A 26,365-nucleotide genomic window follows, 5' to 3' on the forward strand; every position below is an offset into this window, starting at 1 on the left:
TATGGAAGGACCACTGAAAATGTTGATATTCTCGTAGCCTTGGTTTTTGAAAGATCGGTTGGGACGGCATAGGGATCATGACACTGCCCCAATGGCCGACTTTTGGTACCTCCAGCATGCTACCTAGGACCAGCTCGAGAGATATCACCTAGCACATGCTCTGCTTATGAACTGGACTTCTTAGTTCATGCATGGCTGAAAGGCTTGTTGCGAGTCACGTGAAAAATCGATTTATTATACCGGGTAGGTGCGTAAGAGCGTGCTCGGTACGGAAATGGTGAGTGCGCATTATATACTCAACGCTGAGTAAGTTATCTACAGCACAACATCGCAGTTTATCAATCTCAGACATAAGCTTTCATAGGTGAACAGAATCACTTCTAGTGTCAATTTGCAATAATTTACAAATCTCGCATACCACCGCCAAGAGCTGAACTTGGTTCTCCTTGTAATTTTACTCCTCTGTCGACGTCATTATCCCGACCTCCGACCTCCGACCTCCGACTCGCCGCCGCCCCGTTTCCCACAATGTCAAATCTGTGCTATGGACGGATTTCAGCAAGAACGTCTGTTGCCCCACAACAATGACACTGGGGATTTTGCGAGCTGGCTGGAACCGTGGTACGTAACATGTGGTGGATTGCGAACTCCCTGAATCTGGAGACCCCGCGCTTCTCCACACATCACCCCGGACTCATGAGGGTTTTGTGGGGATGACAGAGGGTGAAGCTTTCGCAAGCTGAGCTTAGACAAAAGCTACTCTGTTGGGGTGCAATTCGTTCGGCGCAACCTCGGCGCAATCTTTCTCTCAATCTCTGGCCAAGGCATCCAAGAATGGCACAGTTTTTGCCCAGAGTTTCAGGAATAGTATCTCACTCCGGTTACGAGTGACATTGGGCACGGCATGCCAATGACCTATCTCAACCATCGTGCTGGCCCAGAAATCGAAGTCAAAGCTTGCTGAACCGAGGGACACTGTGGACTTGACCGTCGGAAAGTAGGTGATAACTTCCCAACAAGGACTAGTTCTACCCACGATCTGTGGGAATGGAGAGGAATGGAGAACCAGTTTGTGGGGCATCATGCAGCTTTCTGTCGGAGTTGCGAAGCTAGACCGACGATCGCACCTTTTTCATCAAGCTTCGGTCCAAGGGAAATGAGCATTGGCAGACAAGGGAGCCCGAAATGATATAAAACGGTTTGTCCCATCTGTCAGGGCTGTTCATTCTATCGTCAGCATCGTCATCTCTCTACTCACCTCAGCTCATTTTTCACACCCTCCATCCAGAGATGCGTTCATCTGCCTGGGTCCCCTTGACGGGGCTAGCAGCACTCGCCCATGGAGCCAGCTTGAGCGATATCTGCACTACCAGCTACGCCACTACTGCATTCCCGGCCACCGACCTCATCCCCGGCATCACCCTCGATCCATCGTCCATCACCACCGCGCTCGTCACCAACAGCTCCGTCACGAGTGACTTCTACCCCTCCTCTGTCATCGACTATTGCAATGTCACCTTCGCGTACTCGCACAATGGCCGCGACGACCAGGTCTATCTCCAGATCTGGCTGCCCGACCCGTCCATCTTCCAGAACCGGTGGTTGTCCACAGGGGGTGGTGGTTACGCGATCAACTCCGGATCCAGCTCTCTCCCTGGAGGCATCATCTACGGCGCCGCGTCGGGCCTCACCGACGGCGGCTTCGGATCCTTCGATACCAACGCCGATGCCGCGATGCTGCTGGCCAATTACACCCTCGACTACGAGACCCTCTACATGTTCGCCTACAAGGCGCACTGGGAACTCACCAAGATCGGCAAGGCCTTCACCAGGAATGTCTACAATGTGACCGACGACGAGAAGCTGTACGCCTACTACCAGGGTTGCTCCGAGGGCGGTCGCGAGGGCTGGAGCCAGGTTCAGCGGTATGGCGACGAGTGGGATGGAGCTGCCATCGGCGCCCCAGGTAAGCAAATCCCCACTCCCTGACATCCATTCCCGAGTCAAGGACTCGCTAACCTTCACCCAGCCTTCCGGTGGAGCTTCCAACAGACGCAGCACCTATGGAGCAACGTCGTCGAGCAAACCCTGGACTACTACCCGCCGCCGTGCGAGTTGGAGAAGATCGTCAACGCGACCATCACTGCGTGCGACCCGCTCGACGGTAAGACAGACGGGGTGGTGGCGCGCTCCGACCTGTGCGCGCTGCACTTCAACATCAGCAGTCTGATCGGCGAGGCGTACTCGTGCGCCGCGACGGCGGGCAGCCACTACTCAAGCGCGACGCCGGCGCAGAACGGCACGGTGTCGGCGCAGGGCATCCAGGTGGCGCAGACGATTCTGGACGGGACGCACGACTCGGCGGGCAAGCGGGTGTACTTTTCGTACCAGCCGGCGGCGGCGTTCGACGACGCGGCGACGCAGTACAACAGCACGACGGGCCAGTGGGGGCTGGAGATCGACCAGCTGGGCGGCGAGCACATCGGCCTGCTGGTGTACGAGAACGGAACGACGCTCGACAGCCTGGCCGGCGTCACCTACGACACCCTCAAGGACTGGATGATCTCCGGCCTCCTGCAGTACTACAGCACCCTGCAGACCACCTGGCCCGACCTGACCCCCTTCCACACCGCCGGCGGCAAGGTCATCCACTTCCACGGCGAGGCCGACGCCTCCATCCCCACGGCCTCCTCCGTCCGCTACTGGGAGTCCGTCCGCAGCGTCATGTACCCGTCCCTGTCCTACAACGCCAGCGCCGCCGCCCTGAACGACTGGTACCGCCTCTTCCTCGTGCCCGGCGCCGCCCACTGCGCCACCAACGACGCCATGCCCAACGGGCCCTTCCCGAACAAGAATCTCGAGGTCTTGATCGACTGGGTCGAGAATGGCGTCGTGCCCGTCACGCTGAACGGCACCGTGCTGCAGGGCGAGAACGAGGGCCAGGAGCAGCCGATCTGCGCGTGGCCGCTGCGGCCCCTCTGGAACGGGGACGAGTTGGAGTGTGTCTATGACCAGGCTTCCATCGATACCTGGCACTATGACTTGAATGCGGTGCCGGTGCCGGTTTACTAAGAAAGCACTCCTTCGTATAGCACGCGTGTCTTGAAGAGAATGTGTGTATATAGTGATTAGGCTTGAGGGTGTGGAGGGGAGAGAGTCCTTAAGCCTCTAACCGTCCTGAATTTATTAATTTCGTGAAGTCTTTCTCCTGTAGTTGGTAGTCGTGAGAAATAACTCGTGGCATATAGCGAATCACTACCATGTTGTTCAGCATAACACGAAGAATTTGTTACGCTGATTGTCCTCAAATCTACCGTCCATCGCGCCAGGAATAGGTATCCATTGCTCTCACTAATGCAACGAGAGTAGCTGCATAGAAGCTCCATCAGCGCTGTGTCCTAAGGTCACACACAATTGAAATCATGATAACCATTAACAATTGTTCCACATACAGAACCATTGTGCAGGGGGCACAAGGCCTGTATCCTCTCGAATAGGATATGCGCACTGCAAGCAGACGCCAGCCGGAAGCTGAATGTTTTACCCAATCAAGTAACCCCACCTTTGCCGAAGTTTACCCTGCCAATTGCATCGCGTAGGTGCTCGACATTATGCGCAGACTGATCAGCTAATGTCAAGTAATGCAACACCCAGCGGGCGATGTTACCCGATAGAACAGAAGTACGGGCTCCACCCCCACAGACAACCACCGCATTATTGGATCTGAGGGACTCCCACCCCATACACCCCATACAGAAAGTCGATCCTTAGGGCAGACGAATCTTGTGGATGCATGCGGGAGATCGGGCCGGAGGCCGACTTCGAGCAGACTGCGTGTATACAAAAGGAAGAGAAAAGCCCCGGATCAGTCTTGCAGCATATATAGTGGTGTCTGTGCGAGCTTGAAACATTGCACAGCACTCCAAACTACCTCATCTACTGCATTACACTACATCTTCCGACATCCTCCAACAAAGGCATAACAACCACGGCCAGAATGTCCTCACCTCCGGAAATCGACTATGTCTGGACCCCCACAACCGCAACCCGGTGGGAACGGCCCCTCGACGAAGCCGAGCAGTTCTACACCTCGCTCGCCAAAGCCCACGAGGCCACCGGCCGCGTCTTCTTCGCCATGACCGGCGCGATCTCCTTTTCCCTTCCCATGAACGGGACGGGCCGCGCTGATACGGAGCGCAATATGGTGGACGCCCTGCGCCGGGCGTGGCTGCAGCTGCGCTACGACCAACCGACCATCGCCGCGCGGGTGGAGTATGCTCCGCCCCAGGGGCGGTGTAAGAAAGTGTACGAGACGTTCTCGGACGCGTACACGCCGGCGGACTGGCTGGGCGAGACGTTTCAGGTCGTCGACGCGGGCGTCACGGGGCAGGAGTGGTGTAACTCTGACCCGCCGGTGCCGGAATTGCCGACGCTGTTTCTGATTAAGGAGGATTCAGGCCCGCACGAGTCGGAAGGGCGCGTGCGCGCGACCGTGGTGCTCAGGGCGCGACATGATATCATCGACGGGATGGGGACGCTGATGCTGTTCGATAATCTTTTCCGGCATGCCGCGCGGGCGTATGAGACCGGGCCCTCCGGGTATGCACCACCGACGTTTGGCGGGGAGTGGGTGAACCTGAGTCCACCGCTTCGGGTGGCAGCGGGGATCCCGGCGCGATTGAGCTCGGCGCAGGAAGCGCGCATGCGAAAGATTTTGGAGTTCAATGCAACCCTCAAAAAAGGGGCGGTGGAGATCGCCAGTGTGCCGTTCAATAGGCAAGCAAGCCTGCCGGGGAGGAATCAGAGAGTGGCAATTACGCTGTCCGCGGAGACGACCGCGCGCGTGCTGGCGGCGTGCAAGGCGGCGGCGCTCAGCATCACGCACGCCTATCACGCTGCTATCGCGCTCGGTGTGCGGGACCTCCAGGAGCGGCAGCCCGCGGCGCGAGTGGTTCGGTATCTCAATTACAGTCTTATTAACGAGCGCGGCCACTGCGCGGCGCCGTACAGTACCGTCGCGCATCCGGCCGCAGTGTACCACTCGGTCTCGGGGCGCGGGCTGGCGGTCGACCTGACTGTTCCTGCGTCGTCGGACTCTATAGATCCGGTCTCTAAAGAGACGAGGAGAAAGGAGTTCATGGACACCGCGGGGACGATCCGGGATTTCTACCTTGACATTCGTGATGATGCAGAGCATATCCATCTTGTCCCCTCGTACTGGGCGATGTCGACGATCCCTTATCCGGCCGGTGGGAAGACTCCACCGGTCCCGCCGCGGAATGAGACGCCGTCTGTGTCGATCTCCAGCATGGGGGTTCTGGACCGAGTGGTCAGGCCGAATCAAGGGAGCTTCGAGCTGGAGGATCCTTGGGTGACGGGCGAGGAGTTGGGGACCGGCCTTGGGCTGTTTCTCGGAACATGGAAGGGGAAATTGACGCTGAGCGGAGCGTACAATGACGCATTCCATGATAAAGAGGAGGTATTGGCGTTTCTGCGGCGCTGTAACCAGAGCACGCTGCAAGGTTTGAGCATTGAGTAATCGGCTTGGGTTCTTCGGGTGTTACAGGGGTTCTGTACACGTAAGGAAACGTCATGGATCCTACAGAGATGGCTGAATATCGACGAAACATCTGAGGGTGCACAGGTTGCATATCTGAGTACCCGGAGTTTTCTCTTCGGAGTTGGCGAGTTGGGCTCGAACCGTGTCAATACGACAATGTACAAGCTTATGATTCATTCTCTGGCCACGTTGGATAATCAAGGGTGATACTTTCTTCGGTGTGATTGCGCAGAGAGATGATAACAGGATCAAGAATGCTCAGTACGCTGGCTCAACGAGGTTAACTTACACAACTTGTTGACTAGTCGGTAACGCTTTGGTAGGCCAGCTTGCGGACACTCCCGCGGATGTCTAAAAGTTCGTATCGCGCATTCAATCACGTGTACTGTCTTCGAGTATCTAATGCTGATGATTGCATGTCTACTGGCTCGGTAAAGGCAGTGTAAACCATGCCGTGGTTCTGAAACGCCACTGTGCGGAACGACACAGCTAGCCTTCGTTGCCACGGAGTGAGACTCCCTAGCATAATACGCCGACTTTTGGCAATTTGGATCTATGTGTCCAAGTCATCGCAAAGGGTCACATAATGAGTATCCGAGAAACATCAGGCAAAGTCTCCGTCCACTTCTTCATCGTCGACTTCCAAATGGCGGGCAGTGCGTCGATAGCCTTGGTGATGTTTGCGAAGAGAGTGTTCGAGTGTATGGCTCTCATGTAGTGAGTGAAGAACGCGCGATGTTCTGGCTCCGTACTATCCGCCGCCGCGATAAAGCATGGCCAAACAAACCCATGGGCTCCCGGATCCGTCGGATGTGCTTGAGCGATCAGCCGGCGCAGCTCTTCCCGCAGATGCCATGAGCTTTCGTCCGATGTCATCCGCATTAGGTAGATCTGAGCGCCAATCGTGAATGATCGTCTAGCCAGCCAGAGTGTTCTATTGTGTTGAGCGTCTGCACGAACGCTGGACGGCAACCACACCCCGGAGTCCACGGGATGGCTTAAGGTTTTAAAACCCTCGTCCTTGTTGAGTAGAGACCGACCCAAAAATGAGAACATGTCGGTCTGTCGTAGAAGGAACTCGTGCAGTTGAGGGTGCCCCGATGACTTCACGTTCTTGGCCATGGTGAACAGCGTCTGGAGCAGGAACTTGTACTCCGGACTACCAGTTACCGTCTCCCCAACGAGGAGTACGAGCAACGTTGCCCATGTAGCCGGGTTGAACACCTGATCGGGCGACCCGATACTGGAGGCCCGCAACAAACGGGATATAATCATGGAGCGATCTGCTTCCGCGGCTGCGTGTAATGCTGGTTGCCTGAGGCCAACATGCTGAGCAGCCACCACGGCAACAGCGCGCTGCAGCAACTCATCCTGACAAGCCATGGGCAGAATGAAATCGCGATAGCCATTGGAGATATCCAGCAAAACCATGACCGGGGCGATGTTATTGGCAAAATACTGGAATAGTCCACGGATTTGTGAGCTCAAAGGAGCGATCCAAGGCTGAATTGACTGGTCCATCCTTCTGGTTAAGATAGCGGTCTTGTCGGCACCGACATTCTCGACATCCTCTTCGGGCGATACCACGGTCGCGGAATCCTGCGCGGAGTTTGTATTGTCTATACCAATCGCAGTCGACGTAGACGTCGCAGGAGGGGCGCCTACAGGTTCGCGGCGTGACAAAAGACAGTTCTCGAGTGACATTGCAGAGGACCGTTCCACGGTATCGTATTGCCCAGCGACTGGCGCATCCGAGACTGGCTTCGAAGTACGGCTCTTCCTAAGCCTTTTCTTCCTCTCATGAGACCATCGAATTTGTGAGACAATAGGAACGGATTGTTTGTAAACAGAGACTGGGTCGACATTGAGGACAGGGATGGAGCTGCCTTTTAATTTCCCACGCGTCGCGACCCCATTGCCGAATCGAAAGCGGCCGAGGCCACTGCACTCAATCCCCTTCTTCAGGCATTTTTGACAGGTGGGTTCGCCTCTATCGCAGACAATCCGTCGCTTGGTACATTGAAAGCATCCTGACCAGGGGAGACAGAGGCAGTTAGCTCGAGATTTGCCTGAGGTGTTTCTGCGAGGGCGCGATCGCACATACCACGCGAATTGGTACTTTGGTCGATGTCGGTCCCGGTCATCTAAACAAGTGGACTGGCGACCGATAAACCAGATTCATGTGTTCATGTAGGGACTTAGGCTGGGTGTGACAAGCGCATGAGAGTGATTGGTGGAATGATTAGATTGTCGATGTCTTCTCGACGAGCAGCAGCAGCAGCAGAGTAGGAACTGGAGATAAAGATAAGAGCAAGAAGCAGAATTGTGCAGATTACGGGATTCCCGGCCATTCCCCGATCGCTTTCCCCGTTCCGGAACGGATTAGCCTCCATCCGGTCAATGACTAATCGGCTAGTTACACTGCTGCCTTAGTTGTGCAGTAAACATTCATGGATTACATTGTTGATGGCACATGGCTGCCGCTTTAACCGGAATGAGCATCATTGCTCCCGTTCCATATCCACCATACTGACCATGTCAGTAACACAAATCACGGTAGACTGTCCCTGTAGAGCACTCCTGTACAGCACTCCACCGCGTATCTATGCCGATCTGAGCTTGACAGAATCAAGCCTTTGGTGATCATCTCTTGGTGACACTTGACCAGGTTCGCGGGCTGACATGGGCCCTTGCAGTCGGGAGAATGTCATCAGACTGGTCATGTTTCAAGGGCAGTGTACCTCTGCACTTCTGCAACCCAGTCTGATGCGCATGCTGGACATTCCACCTTGAATAGAGTGGGTAGCGAAGCGGATGGCTTGAGCCCCGCCGAGCGCTAAAGTGTCTGCTCGGGCTTGGTTCCTCAACATGAGAGCTAATTTGAAAGTCAATATAAAACTCAAGGAGACCGACGGTGACGACAGCCACTCTCAGCAGGTGCCTGACCGAGTTGTTCGCCCTATCATGGCGCGATATGAAGAGTGCCCCTCATCAGGCCAATCTCCTGCGGACTCCGACGCGCCTTGCTTGCTTATCACTCGGTGGGCCAGCTAGCTGCACCAATCCCCAGCCAGGCTGACGCAAACCCCACTATCAGCAATATCCATCATGGACAACGGATCCACCCATTGTAGTTAGGTGACGGCGATGGTGGTGATGCTGCTGCTGCTGCTGCTGCTGCTTGCTCCTGTCCTCCCATGTCACCCGCAGGTAGCACCAATGGTCTTTCACCCTCTCACGATTGCTCACGCACCATTTGAGACAGTCCTGACGAGATGAAGGGAGATGAGTACAAGCTGCGCGCTAAACAATTAGTCTGCAGATTAATCTCCAAGCCAAAGTGACCGAGTCACCCGGCAGCATGAGGTCTTTCGCAGTGAGGTAGAAGTATAAAACCCACCCGCAATACCCCTCTTCGACAGTCCTCACTACACCTCCCTCCGTTCTTTAGCATTGTAACGGAATCTTCCTTCATCACTTCCTTTCACAATGCGCTTCACCGCCGGCTCCCTGGCTGCTGCCACTCTCCTTGCGGGTGTTGTCTCAGCAGCCCCTGCCCCCGCCCGCAATGGTCTGAGCAAAAGGGTGTACAAGCCCACTGCCATTGCTAGCCGTGCTAGCAACAAGGCTTCGTCCGGTGTCTTGGAACTGAAGAAGGTGAAGAGTAGCAGTGGTGCGAGCCGCAGCGCATCCCGTCTGAAGAAGACCAGCTCCAGCACGACTACCTCCGGCAGCTCTACCTTGATCTCGCTCTTTGAAGGCGAGGAATTCGCTACCTCCATCACAGTCGGTGGGGCCTCTTTCGACGTGATCGTTGACACCGGTTCCAGTGACCTGTGGCTGGTGGAAGAGGGCTTCACTTGCCTGAACGAGAACGAGAAGCAGGTCTCCGAATCCACCTGCGCGTTCGGTCCCACCTGGTCCCCCACGAGCTCCTTCGCGAAGATCTCCGGCGAGGAATTCTCCATCAGCTATGGCGATGGAGAGTTTGCCATCGGAGTTATGGGCAAGGATGAAGTCACGCTGGCCGGGATCAGCGTCGAGCAGGAGCTGGCCGGTGTCACCGAGGCATACTGGGAGGGAGATGGTACCACTTCCGGTCTCGTTGGTCTGGCCTACCCCGGCATGTAAGTTGTCCCTCAGGACCTTGGAGCTCATTGCGGTCGGCGTGTCATCAAATGGTCTAACTTCGCGACCCACAGTACGAGTGCCTACAGCACCCGCACCGAGCAGCAGGTGGAATACGACCCCATCATCACCACCCTGGTCGATGAAGGTCTCATCGACTCCTACTTCAGCATCGCCATCGAGCGCGATGTCTCCGGGGCTGCTGGCTACATCACCCTTGGTGGTCTTCCTCCCGTCAACTACACTGACACTTGGTCTTCCACCGATATCCTGGTGACCACCTACGACGGTCAGGACGAGGGCTACGCCTACTACACCATCGAGATCGACGCCGTCACTCTGAGCGGCAAGTCGCTCACCGCGGCCGGTGGCAGTAGCATTCAGTACATTGTCGACAGCGGCACGACCCTGAACTACTACCCGACTTCGATCGCGGCCGAAGTCAACGCTGCGTTCTCCCCTGCCGCCACGTACAGCGAGGACGAGGGCGCCTACGTGGTCGACTGCGATGCCACGGCCCCCGCCCACGGAATCACCATCGGTGGAACTACCTACATCATCAACCCCTTGGACATGATCCTCGACGCCGGCACCGATGACAGTGGCAACACTGTCTGTATCTCGGGTATTGTCGATGGTGGCGACGACTACAGCGAGGATATCTTCATCCTTGGCGATGTCTTCCTGAAGAATGTGGTCGCCGTCTTTGATGTTGGTGACGTGGAGCTCAAATTTGCTCCCAGAGAGTTTTACGACTCCAACGACACCTACTAAAGGCTGTTGCGTTGCAGCTTGAAAAGGCAGGGCTTAGCGGAGTTGCCTCTCCTGTCTGTGTTGAATGGGATACTTGTTCCTCGCTGACTTTTATCATGTGATATGATCTTGAGGCTATCGGGCAATTGTATATTCAGTCTGTTGCCGGGAAGCGCCAGCTGTGCCGGCCTATGTTAAATGATATGAACTTCTGTGATCTGTGACCAATCAAAAAATCTATTGTTCTTCCTCAAACCATTGAAAGGATGTGGGCCAAAATCGGAAGGCGCGCCCGCGACTCGGGAGTATAAACTCCCCCTCGCCCCGGATTTCGTCCCTCTCCACAAGTCCGTCCAACGACCCCCTTTGCACTCGTCCCGTCCTCAATCACCCTATTAATGAAGTTTTTCCACCCCACAGCCCACTACGCACTCACACAAAACGCCTCCTCAAGGCTCCTCAATGTATCCCGTGCCTCGTTCAACGCTCCAGCACGCAGAAGGAACAACGCGCAGGGACGACATAGATTCTTGGCCCAATTCTAGAACACGGAGCGTTGGATGGTGATAACTTCTCCAATCTCGTAATCTGCCTGAGGACTTGTTTCTGCAGTCCCAAACCCCATCTATGTGGCATATCGCACCGACCGCAAGGGCGTGGTTGACGTGGCCCGTCTCGATAGCCGCCGTGCGGGTTTCATCCAAGGCCGGAGAGAACAAAACATCGTCCAGGAAGTTGATGGGAGATGTGCAGAGGTTGCGTGCGGCTGTACACTCTTCACACGTTGTTGTTTCACAACACGTGCTGCTGCTGCTGCTGCTGCCATCTACACCAATGGTGACCCCGAGAACTCATCAGGACTTGGAATTAAGCCGACAGTGAACACGTCGTCCATTTACAAGAGCTACATTCCATATAGATCACGTATGAATGGCTTAATGTAGCTATGGAGCGTAAGAATGTCCACATGTTTGAAAGTTTTGATACTGCTCTGTGCTCTTACCCTCCTAGGAAAACTGACGATAGCCGAAGAACAACCCCCCGCTCAACTCCAGGTGCAGTCCGACAAATCCTCGCGCGCACGATCACAGTTGGACTGGCCGGAGTAGGTATAGCACAGGCCAGTGACGCCTGCCGCCCACAGGGCACCGCACTCCCACATCACAATCGCCAAGTCCCACAGCTCGCGGATCTTTTGGTCCTGCGGGTACGCGATCTCCGCCGCCAGCACCGCCCCCACGTATTCATTCTCCAGTGGGAGGTGGTCGTCCGTCCCGCGCACGTACGCGAGCACCGGCCGGACCAGGATATCGGCCACACGCCGGGTTTCCGTCAACGGGGTTGATGCCAGCAGTGCGTTGAAGCGCGCCTCGGCCACCGCGAAGGCGCCTTCTCCGCGCTCGACGGGCGTGCCGCACGCGCGAAAGTGCTTTAGTGACGGTCGCGCGGTGGGAATTGTGGCCGCAATTGACATGGCCTCGACACTCAGGTCAGTCCGGCCGAGGAGGGTGATGGGTCGGTGGCGGCAGTTGGCGAGCTGCCATCAGTGGGTGAAGAGGATGCACAAGGCGGCTGGGTTATAGGGGTCGTGGTCGCGATACCAGATCATGGCGCCCACCAAGCGCGAGTAAACCTCTGCCAGGGGCGCTCCATCCAGTGATCCCTGCGTCAATGTAGGTATGATATTGCTAATCTCGCCGCAGGCAAAATCCGCGCCCAGATCGATCCAGTCATGCACCACGCAGTCCAGCCCCGCCATCGCGGCCATCTGCTCGCCGCCCCCGGAGTCGTAGTGGACATGGCAGAACACCGCATCCGCGAGCTTGTGGCGGGCCAGTCGCGCCAGATCGTCCCACACCACCATGCACGGCCGGGAGACGACCGTTGCGGTGTCCTCGATGATGGACTTCTGGCGCAGACAGGCGTAGTTGCACCCCTTGACGACACGAATGTCGGTGATGTGCGGGCCCGCGGAGACGGCTACCTCGGCGGTGGCCGCCACATCGGCAAAGGCATCAGCCAGTTTCTCCGCCATCGCAGGGCTGTTCTTACCGATCGAGTAGTTGAGGACGAAGGCCGAGTCCATGATCGCCCAGAGGCCCGAGATCGACCCCCCGTAGACCCCCCGGTTGTAGCCCACGGCCATGGAAAAGATGCTCGTATTGAGTAGCGGGCCAACGCAGTCCTTGGCTGCCAGAACCTCGGTAGTGGCTGGGTCGAGCGAGAGTGCCACGCCACTCAGCTTGGGTGGTAGAGGTTTGCGAGCGATACACCATGTGGGCATTGGAGCTGCATGAACTGCAGCGAACGGAAGGCGCTCCGTGACCCCCGTTGAGATCACCTTGTTCCGTGCTGCCAAGAGGACCGCGGCGTCCGCGAGCAGCCCTAGGGCACAGTCCACAGCGTCCGCCACGCGCGTGTTGCGTCCCCACGAGATGTTCGCCGCGGCAGTCAGGACGCCTCCAGTCTGCCGGGTGTCAGGGCGACGGGCTAGGCTGATTGTCGTGACCAGCGTGTCGGTTTCAGCGTGGTAGTACTGGGTAAATTTACTGGACCCCGCCTCGACTGGGCCGCGCCTGCTGGTGAGTAGTACGCTGTCTCATCTTCGTAATCACACCTCTGAATCACTATCTAGTAGGGCTGGACTCTATAGCGGATGTGAGTCTACATTGGCCACTGGAGGCTGAAGCATGGGAATCTTGGATATTGGATGCTCTGCAGGACGATTTTTTGCTGGCTAACGAGTCGATGTTCGGTAAGTTCGGCGGATAAAAGCGATGCACAGGAGTTGTAAGGTACGTGGTGTTAGCCCTTCATTTGTCCCGGGACTGGTATAGAGAGCGTTCAACCTATCATGTTGTGATCTGACATATCAAACGAATCTCTCTAAAACTGGGACAGTCAAGCGCCCGGACAGAAAGTGGAACTGCCAAGCATATTCAAATATTTCTAAGCTGGGACCTTGCATGCCAAGCTTGCGTGCGATGCCAAAGGAGTCAACGCACACAAGCGTATCCGGTTTCCCATGAGAACGTATAATAATGTCGAACTGGGTGTGCTGAGGGCGTTCTCCGAGCGACCTTTTTGAAGGCTCAATGGAATATTGTTGTTCTAAGACTCGCAGAGCAACTTCAGAGCAGGGAATCTGGAGGCGCAATCTGGAAGCATGTGCGCCAAACATCCTTCGCCGCTGGCCGGTGGCATGCCCACTAACCACCTCTACGCTCAAGAACATCCGGCACAGCGGTCCCTGTCTTCTGTTTCCCTGATCCGCTCAGGAAAGGTACTCGAAAACTCAAGGAGAAACCGAAGAATTTGCTTCACGTGACTTTCGGCCGGGCGTTTCAAATGGCGAGAGGGACGTGGAGGTTTGTCGTGTCGATAGGTCAACTGGAGGTATATCATCGTTGCTATAGTCTGCTGTCTAACTTGATGGATAATCATTTTGCCTCCATGCCAAGGGACCGATTAGCGCGCACCCACCAATGAGCTGCATCCATCTCTGGCTAATTGTACCGGTGAGCATGCTCGTCCGCATTTTCCAGGGCCTCGGAAAATATGAACCCTATACGACTGACATGAGCGTCGGCCCCGGAAGGGTCTCTCCACTACATCCTCAAAAATACACAAGGACAACACCGGTGATTAGACTACCCACGTCGTCAACGTCTTATCCGTGCAATTAGATTGAAGTCATGTATCTCATTGCCATTAAATATACTAAAGTAAAAAAGCACACGACCCATTAAATAAATGAATAGAAATTTGAGGGATCCGCGTACCCCATATCCGCACCCTATGCTAGCAAGCAAGAAAGAAAGAAAGAAAGACATAGAATCGCACCAACAAGCAACAGCAGCATCAGTTTTCCGGCCACTACAAAGCCTCAAGGTCTATTCATGCAACTATCTCACCTCCCAGCCGACGGACCATCCCCGGACAGTTCATACAAGTGGGTGCTCTTCCGCTTCGCGTCCTCCGGCAGCTCGTATCTCTGCCACATCTCCGGCCGCATCTCGGTCGGGCTGTGGGGCTCGTGCGGGGTGGGCGAGCTGGAGTCCAGCATCATCCCGTTGTGGTCCTGCTGCGCGCGACGCGACCGTTTGCGGACCAGCAGGAACGCAACTGCAGCGAGGCTGATGGCCGCGATGGGGACACAGACGCCGATGGCAGCCTTGCTGCCTGTGCTTAGCGAGCTGGAGGACTTGCTGGCGGGTGTTTGGGCCTGGGTGGGCGACGGTGTGGATGGGATGCTGGTGGTTTCTGTTGTCGATGTAGCGACAGGGCTGGGTGTGGTCGTTACGGAGGCAGCTGGGGCGGCAGGGCTTGTGGTGGAGGAGGTTGTAGCTGAGAGAGTCGACGCTGTTGTGGTTACTGGGAACATTAGTGTAATTCAATGGGATGGTTGGAACAGCAACAAAGGAGGGAAGTACCTGTGCTGGCAGACTGCACTGGTTCGGTCGTCGTTGTTGCGGTCGCATTGAACATGCAGTAGCTGTGGAAGACCTCCAACGCCGTCGAGACCTGGTTCTCTGAGTTTGTCCCACAATTCGATTCGACGCCGGCGGAGATGATGTGACTGAATTCGGAGGAGCTGGCGGTGCAGAAGCAGCTGTAGGATGTGTATTGTCCCCCGTCACCGCAGCCAGACACCATATTCCGGACGATGCTGCTGAGCGGGGCGACGGCACATTGCGATAACGATGAATAGTCTGCTACTTTGTTGATGTAGTAGGTCGTTGTGCTTTGGACCGAGATCGACAGCGATAATGCGAGAAGAGCGTGCAGATAACTCCTTCTGTTGTGGCTCGACATCGTGCTGTTGGAACTTCGCCTGGTTGAAACTAGGGAAAAGGGTTCAGTGCCAGGGACTGGAACGTGGATGTGGGGGCGCCTTTTCTATATAAGGGTATGACAGGAATCAATGGATTAGAGATACAAGATATTTGTTGGGGGCGATGGCCCCCGTTGCCAGCACGGGACAGTCGGGCTGTCTTGGAGACTTAGGCATTGAGAACTGAGCCCTAAAGTCTGGACGGAAATGAAGGATCGCCGCCACGCCCAGGCACAAAACGTTGATAGGTCTTCCCAAAGCAGAAGTATGTTGCGATTGGTGGATTGGAGTCTTAGCTCTCGGCACGACTCGATCTTCAAATTCATGGTTCTTCGGCTTGACTCGCATACTGTTACGACTCAGCTTTAGCATAGCCCCGTGGAGACAATGTTGGATACCAACATACTAGGGCATTTCTTTCCAGCCTTTCCAGCAGTATAAATGAAATCGACCTCCTGGACGAGACCTACCACTTCGACAATTGCAGCTCATTGCATCCTCTTTTACGCGGTATTCGTCGGCAAAATGCGCGGTCTTGCCTCAATTCCCCTAATGGCTTTAGCCGTCCGTGGCTGTGTCGGTTCCCCACTTAGCGACATCGGTCACAAAAGGGTAGGCTTGCAGTCTTATCACTGGCTTTTATAACCCGCTAAATCCAATCAGGAGTCAAACTCATTGGGCGAAAGCCTGGGTATCAAGGCTGACTCTATGATCAGCTATGATGGTATCTACTTCGGCTGGGCTCCCAACTACAGCCCCCGGGTCACCATGACCGACCTCAACGAGGCGACGGGTCAAAAGGGCGCCACGTGAGTCTAGTGAAAGCATTTTGCGATTCCAAGGCTCATATTCGATATAGGTACAATGTCTACTCGCAGATCACCCAGGACAACGTGGATTCCGGGTCGTACAATGGCAACGATCAATACCCGGTGGACGATATCATTGCTTCCGGGGCCGTTCTGATTGCGTCCCTGATGCCGAAGGTCGACTGGGAGGACATCACAGCTGAGCTCTGTGAGTCGGTGGCTTCATACTTCAAAGACACCTTCACCAGCAAGGGTGTCACCGTCTGGCTTCGCTATGCCCATGAGATGAACTACTACGCCGATCCTAGTGTCGTGGTTTATCCTGGCGGCCGTAAGTACTTTCTCTCCATCCGTTTCTCAAAAAGGGCAAGACTAACCGCCGATGCAATATACCAGGTGACTACGCCGCCTTCAACCAGACCTGGAAAGATATGTATACAGCGACGGAGTCCAACGACATGATCTACATGTTCTGGTCGCCGAATGTGGACACGGACTCGGAACCCATCGCTCCTTGGTGGCCCGGTAAGGAGTATGTCGACATCGTGGGAATGGACTACTATCCTGAAGGTGATGCCCTTCCGGACTTCGCCACAGCCTATGGAAGCTTCTACGACACCTATGCCAAAAGCTATAGCCTGCCGTTTGCTATCGCCGAGACTGGCACACAGCTGAACAACGGTGCTGCTACCACGGCCCAGAAGCAGCAGTGGCTGAAGAGCATCATCAATCCGTCGGAGGGACTGGGTGACTACAGTGAATACTATGTCAGCTGTACCTGGTTTGAGTATGGCCCGCCGGCCAACAGCATTGATTTCTACATTGTGTACAACCAGACGGAGAATGCGGTGCTGGAGACCATCTCTAACACCGAGAATGGGTCTTAACTATGTTGAAGCTGTCACACATGGGTCCTGTCGGGGTTTATTGACGGATCAGTTCGCTTCGGCTTCGGAGTAGAGCCCCCCGATACTGTGGGGCTGTGTATGTCGGAGAATCTTGTACAGTAGGAAAGATACAAATTCGATACATAGGATAGGGGAATATCAATATGAACAACAAACTGGCGAGAATAACGTGATTCCTTTACCAAGAGAGTGAATCTTTAATGATTCGGAGAACATAGCACAAAGCCATACGATTGCCCCTGAAAACCACCTGCAGACTATGCTAGTGTTCCCTGATGATAACATCGTGACAATATAGAATAGACTCCGGCTTTTCCACAGTGTCCGTCACACTCAGGCAGATTCAGCCTTGTGCTGCAAGAAAACTCGTCCGTTCTGCCTCCCGGCCCTTTCGTAGATCTGATAAGAATGAGGCAGTAGTTGCCAGAACAGGAAACTGGTCTTCGAGGCCGGGCCCGGGCTATGGAGGGATCCACCACGCTAGCGACATGGAGCCTCTTTGGGTTAGCTTCGGGGTTTTGAACGTGCATGGGGCGGAGTCTACCCGAATGGCTTAGTCCCAGGCACAATCCAGGCTGCCGGCATCCAATCTTACAATACGAACTGTGGCGGCCAGTCACTGAGTTGAAGCAACATCACAATCGCAATTGAATGCTCTTGGCAGCCTTGTGGTTTTGTGGCTGCATCGTCCGGCGGGAGACTGAGCCATCGAGCCACCAGCAGCATGGCAAACGGTGTCGAAAATGAGTATAAAGTTGTAGGAGATTCATGAAATACTGGACCTGGGCCTGCATTGCTGTCGTACTACCACAATATAGAGTCCGACTCAACGATTGTCTCCATCAGAATGCTGGACTGGAACATCCCAAGCAGTCAATCGAGCTGCCAAGCGCAGGGTTACAATGTAACCTGCGACTTTGCCCTGTATACCAATGCTACCGACCTGACCACTTCTCAAAAGCTGAGCCCAAACGCGTCTATTACTGGGCCTGGGGTACATTGCTCAACCCTGCATAGGCTGAACAGTAACTGACGGTGCATAGCTTGTCAAAGCCTTCATCATCACCTCGGTCGTGGCCATAGGAGCGGCCTTCGTCCTGCTCATCGACAAGGCCTGCGTCTACTGGAACCAGTACAGAGACACAGACAACGCGATACGAGAGTATGCATCAACCCCGCTAACACCCGAAAAGGCTCACCATCTCGAACTCGCGCTAATAATACAATCCCCTCGCAGAACGAGATACTACCGCCGCATCGCCCACACCGTCGAGCAGCTCCTGCACACCTTCAGCGACCAACAACTCACAACCGGCTTCGCGCTGATCTTCGCCCTGAGCGAGCAAGCCTGCACCATCTCCGCCTACCACTACGACCTCGTCTGCGCCATGCTACTCATGTCCTTCGTCACCCACCTCAACACCCTGGTCAGCATCCCCACCTTCATCCACAAGGGAAAGCTCCTCGCCCTCTACCGGTGCGCGGCCCTGATCGCGCAGCTCGTCCTCATCAGTATGATCTTCTCCGCCCGCAACCGCGCCGCCTTTCCCGCCCGCCCCAGCTCGCTGGCCATCATGCCCGCCTGCTGCTTCATGAACATGAACGCTAGCGACTGGCTCGGCCTCGCTGACGCGGGGGAGTTTGCGTCTCACCTCAACACCAGCGGGACGGAGATCTTCTCCCAAACCGGACGGTCCAGTGCGTTCGGGCAGTACATCGCTCTGATCGTTTTCACGGGGTTCACTGCCGTGATCGCCGGGGTCAACTGGCTGGAGGCACGGGAGGTGGATCTGCACCGGTGGCTGCGGTGGGTGAAGCTGTTTCTGGCCGCGGCGGTCGCGGTGGCGACTCTGGCGTTGACGGTCTGGGCGTACCAGACGTATAACTCGTTGCGGGCGGGAATGGAGGTCGAAGAGTGGTATCGACTGAGCGAAGAGAAGACCGCGTGGACGTTTGCGGAGATCGTCCCGCTGGCGCTGTTGGCGTCCACGTCGATCACCCTGGTGAAAGCATTGACACGTGAGTATTTTGTTGGAAGATGTTTTTTGGTTGATACTTTTGATTTGGTGCTGATGATGTGGTTAGAAACGCTGGAAGGGGTGGATGGACCGCGCTATGAGGGTTTGGTGCAGGTCGGGGTCAAGAGGGCGGCAGTCGAGGTGAGGGAGGAAAATTGATCTTGCGTCGGAGGCGCTCAGGTCTCTTCATCCTCTTCTCTTTGATGCAGCCAGGATGGCAGTTGGGACAGGTACTCGGTGAGAGCTTAAGTTTCGTCTTATTTTAGAGCACGGCCTCGGGCGGGCTGTCCTGGGGCTATTGCCACGCTTCCATATTCACTTCTCTCATCCATGATACTTTATTGGCCCTACTCATCAAGCAAGTACGCTTCATCTTCGTTATAAGCGTCGAGGGACGTTATGACACTCCGTGTCCACTCGCTGTCGATGATTGTACCTCACCACAAATATATTCGCACATGAGTCCAATATACTACGTCGGTGGGCAATGGACAGAGCACGGAGCTCCAGTACTACAGAACTAGATCAACGTAGACTGATGTAGGTGGCTTATGCGCCCCTAATGCACCCTCTCTGAGATAGCAAGCAATCAGACGAAAGATGAAAGAGCTCGGCCGGGACCCCGCCAACAGACTGAGCCAAGGCTACCAAGCCCCCTTGGCTTGGACCCCTCCTGGGAGCTTAATCTCTGGGCACGTCAGCCATGTGGCTCCGCCAGCCATTATCGGCCATTTATATTGTAAAACCTCGTTATAACGATACGCATTATAACGATTATTGGTCTACAACAATTGTGCCGAACATCAACATTAGTTCAACTATACAAAAATTGCTGTGTTGCTTTGTAGCGATAATCGGAATCATTATTTATCTACCCATACAAAAATGTTTAAAACAGGGTTGGGAATTACCTAAAAAGGTAATAAACAGGAAAAACCTTAAGTAACTATTAGAAGTATATTACATAAGAAATGTCACGTGTATATACCGTTCATACCGTTTCAATACAGTGATATCTGCTATATAACGATCCCGAGGGGCCTCGCCAATTATACCGTTATAACGAAGTTTTACAGTAAAGGACTAGACTATAGCCCCGGTGCTCCACTTTGGGCATGCTGATTGGTCAATCATTACATAGCGTGCTGAGTCGAATCCACTCGCGGAGAGGAAGAGGATGTACACAGCCCTTCGCAACCATTGCTCAATAGAGTATGCAGTATGCAAAACTTGAACAGCATGCATCATCGCCAGGTGGACTATACGGCTCTTCGAGGTGCAGCCAGGGCCGATGTTGATATAATTCACCATCCCCCCTCCCCTCCCCTACTTGGAAGTCTCTAGAATGTCTCGAAGCACATAAACTATCAAACGACATTCCTCCCCAAACCATGGCCCGCTACGAAGACGGCTACGACCCGCATTACGGCTACAACGTCAACGCCTTCATACACCAACCCATCCACCTGCTCGCGATCGACAAAGTCGTCAAGCTAATCGCCACGCCCTTCGGACTCGCCAGCGAAGCCATCCAGGAGCACCGGAGTAGAAAATCCGAGAACGAGAACGATTCCATGCTGGTCCAGCTGCCGCCCCAGCACGCCGACCGACTGATCGCGAGCGGGCACGCAATTCCAGCCGAGGGGGACGAGGAACCCACGCACACCCTCATCAATGACGAGGATGGGGTCGATCACGACGAGCAGGACTGGGCGCTGGATGAGATGATGGCCTCCGATGAGGAAGATGAAGCAGGTAGCAAAAACAACAACAACAACAACAACAACAACAACAACAACAACAACAACAACAACAACAACAACAACAACAACAACAATGACACCCATGGGAACCGAACAGCAGGGGCAGCGACGACAACCCGCAAAAAGCTCCCCTTCCCCGTGATCCTCCCGCAGCGCCGCCCACGGACCAAAGCCCGTGGATTCGTGCGCGCCTACGCCCCCGCCCTGCAGGATGCGGGCGTCGATCAGACCACCTTCCTCCGGTTCTTGAAGGATCTGCACACGCATGCGCAGGCGTCGCCTGTTCTGGAGGTCCTCAGTCTCGCGGCCGGGGTCGCCGGCGTCTATCCCGATCTGCTGGTTGCGGGCGTAGCGCAGGCGGTGCAGATCGCTGCCATGGCCGGGCGGGAGATGCAGGAGCGGTGGCGCACGAACAGGTTTCTGGACCAGATGAATCGGGAGCTGTTTATGCCACGCGGCCTGTATGTGCTGGTTGTGCAGTATGAGTCTACATCCCGCGAGAATACGGAGGTCGGGACGAAGACAGTGGCTCTGGGGGCCCAGGCGGTCGCCAAATACGGGGGTTCTTCCGGCTCCTTTGCGAAGGTCAAGGAGGAAGAAGGATGGAAGGAGAAGACGGCGAAGCGGCTCCGTGAAACGAGTGGGACGAGCCGTGGTGAGGCGGAGATGCCGTTCATGTGTGCTCCGTTGGTGTTTCCGGGGATCGAGCGGGTGGCGCATGAGATGATCGACGGGTATGCGCAGGGCAGGGAGTCCGCCAGTAACGCGGCGCTCAGGTTCAAAGATAAGGCCAAGGGAACGGGCAAGTGGCTCGCCGACTATTTTGACCGTCGCGCGCAGGCCGACTTTGTAAGTTTCTGAGGCAGCCATTGCTTTTGAACTCACCCGCGTACTAAAGACGGTCACGCAGGCATTCAACAATCCTAATTCAACACTCGTGAAGGCCATGGGCGATGCAGCCCCACAGTTCAAGTCTAAGTTGAGTGACCCGAACGACCAGCGGAACAAACACCTGGCTACCCTCATCACCGGGGGAAAGCTGCGAGCAGAGCCGTGAGTTTTCATCTCGACAGTGTTCATGTGGTTAAGGTGAGTTGATCTGACTCTGACAGACTTGGTGCGAAACGGCGGTGGGAAAAGGCGCAACGTAAACTGGACGAGCAAAGGGCTCAAGGGTTGAAGGAAAAGCCTCAGAAGCGCCTGTTACAGGAGAACGTGTTATACCTCATGGTGGTGAATATGCCCACAGAAGCTGAGCTCGAGAAGGCAAAGCAAGATTTGCAGGCAGCGGCAGTCTTGAAAGAGAGATTGTGAATGCTTTGTCTTTGAACTTGCGTACGATTCAAAAACATTCCGGATAACAATATACCCCCTCTTTTACCCTCGATGTTCGTTGGTTGTTCGATCGGTGGTGAATGTACTAGGATCCCAATGGTATATACATTCCCTGTCAAGCTAAAGTACAACCCGCCAATAATGTCATATCTATCTCTTAGTCTAGGAACAGGATCCTTGGATGATTTTATCTGTATCTGAAGATTTTTGAAGCTTTTCGAAATCCTAGCGAACACCAAGTTATTTCTCTTGAGTTGGAATTAGAAACTGTCAGCAAGCCTGCCATGGTAGGTTGTGGATACGTTCCAGCGTCTAGAAGTAGTTTAGCGCGCTTAATACAAAAGGCGGTTTATTTTAGTACTGGTAAAGAACCTGAAAGATATTCCAAGGAAATTACTCCAAAGTAGACTATTAGTATAGATTTTATTTTAGCACCAAAAAATCACGTGTAAATTATGCCGGCATCAAAGTGGAAAACCTGAATCTGCCATGGCAGGTTTGCTGACAGTCTCTGTTGATGCAATTATGGGTGTCCGTTTCGGATCTCCGGCGGAATCCGAAGGGCATCATCCCTGCACAAGTTCATATGAGCTCTAGCTATTTCAATTACTCCTCGGTTAATTTCTGACTCAGCGAGTCCAGCACTTCCAGATGCTGTCCCTTGCTTGGATTAATAAGGCGCGATAGGTACAAGATACTGTTATTAGCGCTAGAGCAGCACGTCATATCGAGGACGATAAGCGCGTTTGGCACAACAAAACCCCAGCCGATCGCTGACACTGTTTTTTCCCCAACAACCACCCACTCTGTCTTTTTTCAGACACAGTGATAAACATAAATACCATCAATTGAAGAGCAATATCCAATGGGCCAACCGGCTGAACTTGGCCGGTCTCCACCGCCGCCCACCTCCAGACGACGGGGCGTGTATCTCATCCCCGCAGTGATCATCTTCCTGTGGACACAATTCGCCCTCTTCCCTCGACTGCTATCCTCGGACCACCCAGCAACGCAGAAGCTATCACAGCACCGTCTGGAGCAATTGGAACATTCCCTTCAAGCATGTTCTGCGTTGCACCGCCCGCCCATTGAATACGAGCAGCCGACGGGGCTGAATCGAGGCAACCCACGCTGGAGCGCCAAGACGGGGCAGAGCCAAGCGATTGTTCTGCGCAACGCGACCCTCTTCGATGGCGACCACACCCTCGACCACCCCGTCGACATCACCTTCCACAGAGGCATCATCACAGACATCATTCCTACCGCTCAACATGACTCAATTCCCGAAGACCATGATGCCCTCGTCCTCGACCTCGAAGGCCGATTCGTCACCCCGGGACTGGTGGACATGCACTCGCACCACATCGCAGGCTCCAGCCCGGACGTTCGCGCGGTCGAAGATGTCAACGAGATACACCCGGAGTTCGGCCCACTGACCCCCTACGTGAGGGCCTTGGATGCATTGAAAGCCTACGACCCGGTCGCTGCGATCGTCGCCTCCGGTGGCGTCACCTCGTCGCTGATTCTGCCTGGCTCCGCCAACATCATGGGCGGCGAGGCCGTGCCCGTGAAGAACGTCCGTCGTGACGAGGCCGGGGAGGAGCTGGTGGAAGAGCTCCTGCTCGAGCATGGCGTGCCCAAGGAGGAACGGCGGCGGTACATGAAGATGGCCTGTGGTGAGAACCCCAAGGACGTCTACGGCCACACACGCATGGGGAATGCGTTCCTGTTCCGCAAGCAGATGGACAGTGCGCGACAGCTTCTTGTCAAGCAGGATGACTGGTGTCTGGCCGCCGCCGCGGCCTATGAGACGGGTGACGAGCGGGCGATCGCGGACCTCGTGAAGGATGGAGGCTTGCCGACCGATATCGCGTTAGAGTCCTCGGTCGCGATGCTGCGAGGGCAGGTGGGTATCAACATTCATTGTTACGAGAGTGAGGACATAGAGGCCATGCTTCGCCACAGTGAAGAATTTGGGTTCCGTATCCAGGCCTTCCATCACGCGCTGGAAGCCTGGAGGGTTCCAGACACGATTAAGAACAGTGGCCAGTAGGTGGACCGTGTGTTTGTGTAATGAACGTTGTGGCTGAACTGAAGCAGGAACATCACCGTCGCCACATTCTCGCACTTTGCTCATTACAAGCACGAAGCTTACGATGCTACGCTCTACGCGGGCAGGATTCTGACCGAACATGGGGTCCCGGTGGCGTATAAGTCGGTAAGCTAGGACACCTTACGGAGTTGAGACTTTTCAATAGCTCATCGAACTGCTCAGGACGGCTCGAATGAGTTTCTCAACGCAAAGTATCTCCTGTAAGTCGATACAACTATGCTACACCTACCCGAGGCTAACCTGCAGCAGATCCCAAGCCGCAGAAGCGCACTCCTTCGGCCTCCCCGAGGCTCAGGCCCTGCAGTCTGTGACGAGTATCCCCGCCCGGTCCCTGGAGCTGGCCCACCGCATCGGCTACGCCCGACCGGGCTACGACGCTGATCTGGTCGTCTGGGACTCGCACCCACTCGCCAACGGCGCCACGCCTCTACAAGTCTACATCGATGGACGTGCCACTCTCAACACGACCATTGACCAGGCCAAGTTCATCGAAACTACACTGTCTGCCCCCTCAAGCCGCCCGCAGCCGATCATCACCGAGAGAACCTCAGTGTGCGACCAAGCCTCCCGCGCAGGCGCCAACCTCATCATCACGGGCATCACCAAAACCCTAATCCCCGGCCTCCACCCGCAGTCCAACGCGGACAACCTCACCCTCGTTCTCTCCGCCGGTCGCATTGCCTGCTTCGGCCCCGCAAGCGAGTGTCTCGGCTCCGCCGCCGCCGACAGCACAGCAATCCACCTCCAGAACGGCCACATCCTCCCCGGCCTGACTGCCGTAACCGCCGGCCTGGGCCTTCAGGACATCATCATGGAGCCCTCCACGGGCGATGGTATTGTGTCAGGGTCAACACCCAAGACCATCATCTACGCGAAACACGGCTTGCACCCGGGAGGGAGCAAGGATCTTCAACGCGCCAAACTGGGGGGCATCACCACCGCCATCACCGCCCCGCTCGTGACGGCCGACGTCCCCGTCTTCCTGCGCGGAGTCTCCGTCGCCTTCAAGGTGAGTCCCAGCTCGACCAACAACACCCCAGCCGATGAAACCAGCACCAGCGACGAGTCACAAACCCTCCTCGACCGCGCAGTCCTCCAGCCAGACGTAGGCCTGCACATTCAAATCGGCCAGACCGGCAAGACCGAAAGCACGCCCACCATCTCCTCGCAAATCGGCCTCCTCCGTCGCTTGCTCGCGGGAAGTCACCATCCCACCACCTCCTCCCCACCTGAACAATACCCCCAACAAGACATGGAAGTGTACACCCAGGTCGCGAACGGCACCCTCCCGCTAATCATCCACGTCCTCAACCACCACGACATCCTGCACCTGGTGCAGCTCAAACGCGATTTCCCAGCCACAGACCTCATCCTCTTCGGCGCGACCGAGGCGCCGCTCGTCGCGCGCGAGCTGGCCGCCGCCCGCATCCCGGTGCTGTTCACGGGTCTCCGTCCGAACCCGGATACGTGGGAGGTGAAAGAGGCGCTGGTGGGGGATCCACTGACAGAGGCGGGGTTGAAGGTGCTGGTCGAGGCTGGGGTGAAGGTTGGGCTGGCGCAGGCCGGGTGGAGTGATTCCGGGATTCATAATCTCGGGGTCGATGCCGGATTTGCGGCGAAGGTGGCCGGGTTGTCGGAGCAGAGGGCGGTGGATTTGGTGAGTCGGGAGGTCCGCGAGATTTTGCATTTGGACGGGGGTAGTAGTGCAGGGGTTGAGGGGGGTGGTGATGGTGGCTATGGCGGGGATTTTGTGGTGTATGAGGGGAATCCGTTGGAGTGGGGGGCGAGTGTGGTTTTGACGGTTGATGGGGTGAGAAGTGCTGTTGTCGAGTGTTGGCCGGAGGCTTCTTAGAGTAGCTGGTAATGAGGGGTTGCAGTTGGTGACGGCCTGTGGATGGTTATGGGATATAAGGCATAAACACTGGATATTATTATTCACTGTAACCACGATATCTGTCTAGCATAAGCTAGTAACGGCCGTTGAGTGCTGCTTCCAAACTATTGCCCACTCCTGCATTGTGAATACAAAGTCTTAAATCAATACTATACAGTTCGAACTAAACCTAAATCCCATAACCAACTCAAAAATCTCCAAACCTATTTCCAACCCCATCTAGAAAGAAGAAACAGCATACACAAAGCAT

The 26,365-nt window shown here is 55.3% G+C and overlaps 10 protein-coding genes across 10 annotated transcripts; 7 read left to right on the plus strand and 3 right to left on the minus strand.

Annotated features, from left to right (window-relative positions):
* Positions 1–1,290: 1,290 nt before the first annotated feature.
* ASPACDRAFT_1882241 (uncharacterized protein) lies at positions 1,291–3,072 on the plus strand (the record flags this gene model as incomplete). The annotated part of the gene is made up of 2 exons (XM_020198277.1): positions 1,291–1,966; positions 2,030–3,072. The coding sequence occupies 2 exons, from the start codon at positions 1,291–1,293 to the stop codon at positions 3,070–3,072; spliced, it is 1,719 nt and encodes a 572-aa protein (XP_020053933.1).
* A 925-nt stretch (positions 3,073–3,997) lies between these two features.
* On the plus strand, positions 3,998–5,539 carry ASPACDRAFT_53755 (uncharacterized protein; the record flags this gene model as incomplete). The annotated part of the gene is made up of 1 exon (XM_020202792.1): positions 3,998–5,539. One exon carries the CDS (start codon positions 3,998–4,000, stop codon positions 5,537–5,539), a length of 1,542 nt encoding a protein of 513 aa, XP_020053934.1.
* Positions 5,540–6,139: 600 nt separating this feature from the next.
* On the minus strand, positions 6,140–7,264 carry ASPACDRAFT_45687 (uncharacterized protein; the record flags this gene model as incomplete). Its single annotated transcript, XM_020201654.1, has 1 exon — positions 6,140–7,264. The coding sequence occupies one exon, from the start codon at positions 7,262–7,264 to the stop codon at positions 6,140–6,142; it is 1,125 nt and encodes a 374-aa protein (XP_020053935.1).
* Positions 7,265–9,047: 1,783 nt separating this feature from the next.
* ASPACDRAFT_1872921 (uncharacterized protein) lies at positions 9,048–10,670 on the plus strand (the record flags this gene model as incomplete). Its single annotated transcript, XM_020198011.1, has 2 exons — positions 9,048–9,687; positions 9,763–10,670. Coding segments are annotated over 2 exons (1,340 nt in total), but the record flags the coding sequence as incomplete, so codon positions are not given.
* A 798-nt stretch (positions 10,671–11,468) lies between these two features.
* On the minus strand, positions 11,469–12,725 carry ASPACDRAFT_1890197 (uncharacterized protein; the record flags this gene model as incomplete). The annotated part of the gene is made up of 2 exons (XM_020198564.1): positions 11,469–11,978; positions 12,060–12,725. 2 exons carry the CDS (start codon positions 12,723–12,725, stop codon positions 11,487–11,489), a joined length of 1,158 nt encoding a protein of 385 aa, XP_020053937.1. The 3' UTR covers positions 11,469–11,486.
* Positions 12,726–14,351: 1,626 nt separating this feature from the next.
* ASPACDRAFT_62591 (uncharacterized protein) lies at positions 14,352–15,256 on the minus strand (the record flags this gene model as incomplete). Its single annotated transcript, XM_020203798.1, has 2 exons — positions 14,352–14,815; positions 14,875–15,256. 2 exons carry the CDS (start codon positions 15,254–15,256, stop codon positions 14,352–14,354), a joined length of 846 nt encoding a protein of 281 aa, XP_020053938.1.
* A 544-nt stretch (positions 15,257–15,800) lies between these two features.
* On the plus strand, positions 15,801–16,971 carry ASPACDRAFT_1858359 (uncharacterized protein; the record flags this gene model as incomplete). The annotated part of the gene is made up of 4 exons (XM_020197600.1): positions 15,801–15,887; positions 15,939–16,084; positions 16,135–16,415; positions 16,481–16,971. 4 exons carry the CDS (start codon positions 15,801–15,803, stop codon positions 16,969–16,971), a joined length of 1,005 nt encoding a protein of 334 aa, XP_020053939.1.
* An 868-nt stretch (positions 16,972–17,839) lies between these two features.
* Positions 17,840–19,169, plus strand: ASPACDRAFT_45692 (uncharacterized protein; the record flags this gene model as incomplete). Its single annotated transcript, XM_020201655.1, has 4 exons — positions 17,840–17,986; positions 18,036–18,154; positions 18,230–19,011; positions 19,078–19,169. The coding sequence occupies 4 exons, from the start codon at positions 17,840–17,842 to the stop codon at positions 19,167–19,169; spliced, it is 1,140 nt and encodes a 379-aa protein (XP_020053940.1).
* A 2,263-nt stretch (positions 19,170–21,432) lies between these two features.
* ASPACDRAFT_80417 (uncharacterized protein) lies at positions 21,433–22,030 on the plus strand. The gene is made up of 2 exons (XM_020205650.1): positions 21,433–21,622; positions 21,684–22,030. The coding sequence occupies exons 1-2, from the start codon at positions 21,440–21,442 to the stop codon at positions 21,828–21,830; spliced, it is 330 nt and encodes a 109-aa protein (XP_020053941.1). The 5' UTR covers positions 21,433–21,439; the 3' UTR covers positions 21,831–22,030.
* An 847-nt stretch (positions 22,031–22,877) lies between these two features.
* ASPACDRAFT_1858361 (uncharacterized protein) lies at positions 22,878–26,294 on the plus strand. Its single transcript, XM_020197601.1, has 4 exons — positions 22,878–24,157; positions 24,209–24,326; positions 24,384–24,421; positions 24,471–26,294. Exons 1-4 carry the CDS (start codon positions 22,974–22,976, stop codon positions 26,071–26,073), a joined length of 2,943 nt encoding a protein of 980 aa, XP_020053942.1. The 5' UTR covers positions 22,878–22,973; the 3' UTR covers positions 26,074–26,294.
* Positions 26,295–26,365: the final 71 nt, after the last annotated feature.

Source organism: Aspergillus aculeatus (genome assembly GCF_001890905.1).
Source record: "Aspergillus aculeatus ATCC 16872 unplaced genomic scaffold ASPACscaffold_13, whole genome shotgun sequence".
NCBI classification, from domain to species: domain Eukaryota; kingdom Fungi; phylum Ascomycota; class Eurotiomycetes; order Eurotiales; family Aspergillaceae; genus Aspergillus; species Aspergillus aculeatus.

What these genes read in the sequence shown, in the direction of transcription:
- ASPACDRAFT_1858361 (XM_020197601.1), top strand. Translation starts at nt 22,974, where the DNA reads ATGGGCCAACCGGCTGAACTTGGCCGGTCTCCACCGCCGCCCACCTCC. An exon ending in ACGATTAAGAACAGTGGCCA is followed by an intron (nt 24,158 to 24,208) that starts GTAGGTGGACCG and finishes GAACTGAAGCAG; the next exon opens with GAACATCACCGTCGCCACAT. An exon ending in TCCCGGTGGCGTATAAGTCG is followed by an intron (nt 24,327 to 24,383) that starts GTAAGCTAGGAC and finishes CGAACTGCTCAG; the next exon opens with GACGGCTCGAATGAGTTTCT.
- ASPACDRAFT_80417 (XM_020205650.1), top strand. Translation starts at nt 21,440, where the DNA reads ATGCCGTTCATGTGTGCTCCGTTGGTGTTTCCGGGGATCGAGCGGGTG. An exon ending in GTCGCGCGCAGGCCGACTTT is followed by an intron (nt 21,623 to 21,683) that starts GTAAGTTTCTGA and finishes ACGGTCACGCAG; the next exon opens with GCATTCAACAATCCTAATTC.